The sequence below is a fragment of the Nasonia vitripennis genome (genome assembly GCF_009193385.2).
Source record: "Nasonia vitripennis strain AsymCx chromosome 1 unlocalized genomic scaffold, Nvit_psr_1.1 chr1_random0009, whole genome shotgun sequence".
Taxonomy (NCBI): Eukaryota; Metazoa; Arthropoda; class Insecta; order Hymenoptera; family Pteromalidae; genus Nasonia; species Nasonia vitripennis.
In genome coordinates this window covers 527,832-531,758 of record NW_022279596.1, presented here as the reverse complement: position 1 = coordinate 531,758, position 3,927 = coordinate 527,832, and the positions used below count along the sequence as shown (strand labels likewise).

General features: G+C 48.3%; 1 protein-coding gene across 1 annotated transcript; it reads left to right on the top strand.

Moving 5' to 3' along the window:
* Positions 1 to 2,099: 2,099 nt before the first annotated feature.
* LOC107982003 (uncharacterized protein K02A2.6-like) lies at positions 2,100 to 2,876 on the top strand. The gene has a single exon (XM_016989073.1). It carries the CDS (start codon positions 2,100 to 2,102, stop codon positions 2,874 to 2,876), a length of 777 nt encoding a protein of 258 aa, XP_016844562.1.
* Positions 2,877 to 3,927: the final 1,051 nt, after the last annotated feature.

The following is a 3,927-nucleotide window of genomic DNA, read 5'->3' as shown; positions in this document are numbered from 1 at the left end:
GCGTTGCAAACAACGCGGCCATACCCGAGCCGACTGCAAAAATGTAGCACGGAAGTTCTGTTCCGTATGCGGAAAGGACGGCGTTCTCACAAGAGATTGTCACGGATTCCCGGATCGTTCGGGAAACGCGCCAAGGGGCGGCTCTACAGTAGCGGGAGACCGCTCCAAGACTGCCGATACCTCATAAATGTACAAATAAACCATGAGACGGTGCTGGCATTGGTCGACCCAGGGGCCGTGAGTTCGTTCATAACACCAGAAACCGCCATGATCGGACGAAACAACGGTTGGTGGCACGGGAAGCAAGAGATGATCGCTACACTGGCCGACGGCTCAACCACCGAGCTGACAGACTATGTGGAAGGTAAGGCGACGACCCTCGGCGCCACCTTCAGGAACAAATTTATTGTCATGAAAGGGCTACGCCATGAGATGCTACTAGGGATGGACGCGTTACGCAAACTGAACATCCGCATGATCATTACAACCCAACCTATCCAATACCTTGGTACTCTCAGTCAGCGACGTCGGCATCCAGGAAATCGCGAAAGATCAGCAGACACGAGTGGACGAACTCATCCAATATGAAAAAGAACTCTTGGGAAGTATCCAGGGCCCCACACCGCTCATCGAATACGAGGCTGTCGAAGAAATGTTACAAGAAGATGTGATTAAGCCATCCGACAGCGCTTGGAGCTCCAACATAGTTCTCGCAAAGAAAAAGGATGGAAAGAGGCGCTTTTGCATCAACTTCCAGGGCATCAACAAAATCAGCATCCGCTACCACAGGTTCTCGCGATACTAAACAAACTCCGGGGAGCAAAGTACCTAACCACGATCGACCTGAAAAATGGATACTGGCAAATACCGCTGTCAGAGGAAAGCAAGAAGTATACCGCTTTCACCGTTCCCGGAAGAGGCTTAATGCAATTTAAGGTTCTTCCATTCGGTTTACACTCGGCACCAGCAGCATTCATGCGGCTAATGAACGCAGTGATCATACCAGATTTAGAACCAAATGTTTTCTGTTACCTCGACGACATAGTCATTGTTACAGAGGACTTTGAGCAACACCTACAGCTGATTAGCGAAACCTTCCGCCGATTACGGGACGCCAAGCTGAAGCCGAATTGGAAGAAAAGCCACTTCTGCAGAAAACAGCTGAAATACCTAGGTCATATCATCGACGAGGAGGGGCTACACACGGATCCGGAGAAAGTAAGAGCAATCACCGATCTGCAACCGCCAACGAACCTCAAAGAATTACGCCGATTTTCAGGATTAATATCCTGGTACAGAAGGTTCATTCCGCAAGTAGCAAAGAAAACGGCCCCCCTTAACAGGCTATTAAAGAAGAAAGTGAAATGGGACTGGGGTCCCGACCAACAAGAAGCATTCGAAAGGCTCAAAGAAGACCTAGTGCAAGCCCCAGTCCTAGCATGCCCAGATTTCGCTAAGACATTTGTGTTACAAACCGATGCCGGCAACGAAGGATTGGGGGCAGTCCTAACTCAAGAAGAGGAGGGAAAAGAACGAGTGATCGCCTATGCCAGCCGATCGTTAAACTAAGACGAACGGAACTACTCAGCAACAGAAAAAGAATGTCTCGCCATAAAATGGGGAATTTGGAAGTTCCGAGAGTATCTCGAGGGCTATCATTTTGTCGTCCTGACGGGCTACCAGTCTCTTAAATATCTCGAGAAGATTGGCAACCCGTCCGGTAGATTAGCACGATGGGCGATGGAATTAGCACAGTGGGATTACGAGGTCAAATACCGAAGAGGCAAGGATAACACCATCGCAGATGCTCTATCCAGACAACCAGTAGCTGTATGCAAAAATGGAGCATTGCACCGCCATATCCTACACACGTTGGATTTGAACGACACAGACGCGACCGAAGACTGGAAAATCTGTATCCCCACCGAAAAACGAACCGAAGTTTTAAGAGAATGCCATGACGATCTGACCGCAGGGCATTTAGGAGTGGCCAAAACACTATGCACGCAACCAACGTCGAGCAGCCTTGGGAGATGGTCTCGATTGATCTTGTCGGACCTCACCCACGGTCCAACAAAGGGAACATATGGCTACTAGTAATGCAGGACAGATTTACCAAGTGGATGGAGCTAGCAGCCCTTAAGAAAGCCGACAGCAGGGCCATGATCCGTCAGGTAAAGGAAAAAATTTTCCTTCGCCATGGTTGTCCCAACACGCTAGTCAGCGATAATGGTCGGCAGTTTGTCAGCAGAGAATTTGAAGAATTCCTGAAAGAAAATGGGGCAAATCACCGGAAAACCCCGCCGTATAGTCCGCAATGCAACCCGGTAGAACGGACCAACAGGGTGGTAAAAACAATGATCGCCCAATATGTAGGCAAACATCAGAAGAAATGGGATAAAAATTTGCGCGAACTAGAGTTTGCCTATAATACCGCAAGCAGCACAGCCACCGGCTACACTCCGGCATATTTAAACACAGGAAGAGAGTTTAGAACGCAAGGTAGCCTGCACCAGAAAGTGGGATCGCAGCATACTACACCGCTATCCAGTAGAATTCAGCACATAAAGGATGCCATTGAATTAGCGAAGGCGCAAGTGGCCCGTCAATTCGAAAAACAGCAGAAGCATTATAACCTCCGGCGACGGGAATGGAAGCCGAATATCGGCGACAAAGTAGTCAGGAAATTGGTAACTTTGTCAAGTAAGGACGACGCACGAACTGCCAAGCTAGCTCCAAAATACTCAAAGACACTTACGGTCAAGAGACATGTGTCGCCGGTTATATTTGATCTGCAGGACGACAGAGGGCGCTACGTGAAACATATACACGTGAAAGACCTCAAACCCTTCACCGACGCAGAGCAGGAGCTATAAATGTGCCAACGAGGAGAAGCTACAGTCAGTCGTCAAACCAGCGCCAAGAAGGATGGACAACCAGCTAGTGAGAAGCGCCCTCGTGAGAGCAACGCCGATGTCGGTAGAGATATCGGTATACGGTCAGGAATTTCTCGCCATCATCGATACCGGAGCCCGAATTTCCACCCTGAGCCCAGAAGCTGCAGAGTATTGTCTAGAACATGGGGCAGAAGCATTAACAGCAGAGTCAGCAATCGAGCTTCGTTTCGCCAGCCATACCAGCAGCAACATCCAAAAGACTCTACTGGTGCAAGCAAAAATAAAGGGCTTCGTGGTGACGAGCCCTTGGGCAGAAGTGGCAGAACAACAACCACACTGGATTATCGGCATGAATGTCCTAGGATCCGTTCATGCTCGAATATTTATGAGCCCAGTCAACCGGGAGAAAAAGAGCCAGAGGCGAAGGTACCAGGCACAACGACTACGATGGCGCACTACCGACGAAGGAATTAGAAGTAGCTCCGAAGAAGACGAAGAAGGTAGAAATTTCGTTTATAGAATAAAATTAGGATATTGTATTTTAGTTTTAAGTTAGATTATAGCGAAAATAAGCGAATTTGTAGAGTATTCAGGGTAAACCAGTAATTTGCGACCAATCAAGCCGATATTGTAGACTCAACCGCAAAAATTACTAGGGTCTAGGAACTAGGCTAGGTCGACGTCTATGCGCACGAACCTTAACCTCTATGGACACAACCGCTATAGAGAACCCGAATGCCCTGCTCGACAAAGAGTAGCATGTCTACGTCAGTTAACAGCTGGAGCTTGATGCCAGTATACTTTAACATGGCATCCCATGTAAACCCGGGGTGGTATAGTAATGAGCAGGATCTAGCTCATAGGTATGGAGAAACTTGGATCTGAAGTCTTCGAACACGTTGGCGAGGAAAAGTACCTCAGTTTTTAGATAGAGGTCTGAGTACTGGCCTAGAGTTTATCAAGCGAAGATGGCATGAATCGGAAGGAGTCAATGAACTTGAAGTTGATATCGCTTGGTGAAGGAGATGTA

Excerpts from the sequence above, each read along its gene's own strand:
- LOC107982003 (XM_016989073.1), top strand. The coding sequence starts at position 2,100 with ATGCAGGACAGATTTACCAAGTGGATGGAGCTAGCAGCCCTTAAGAAA.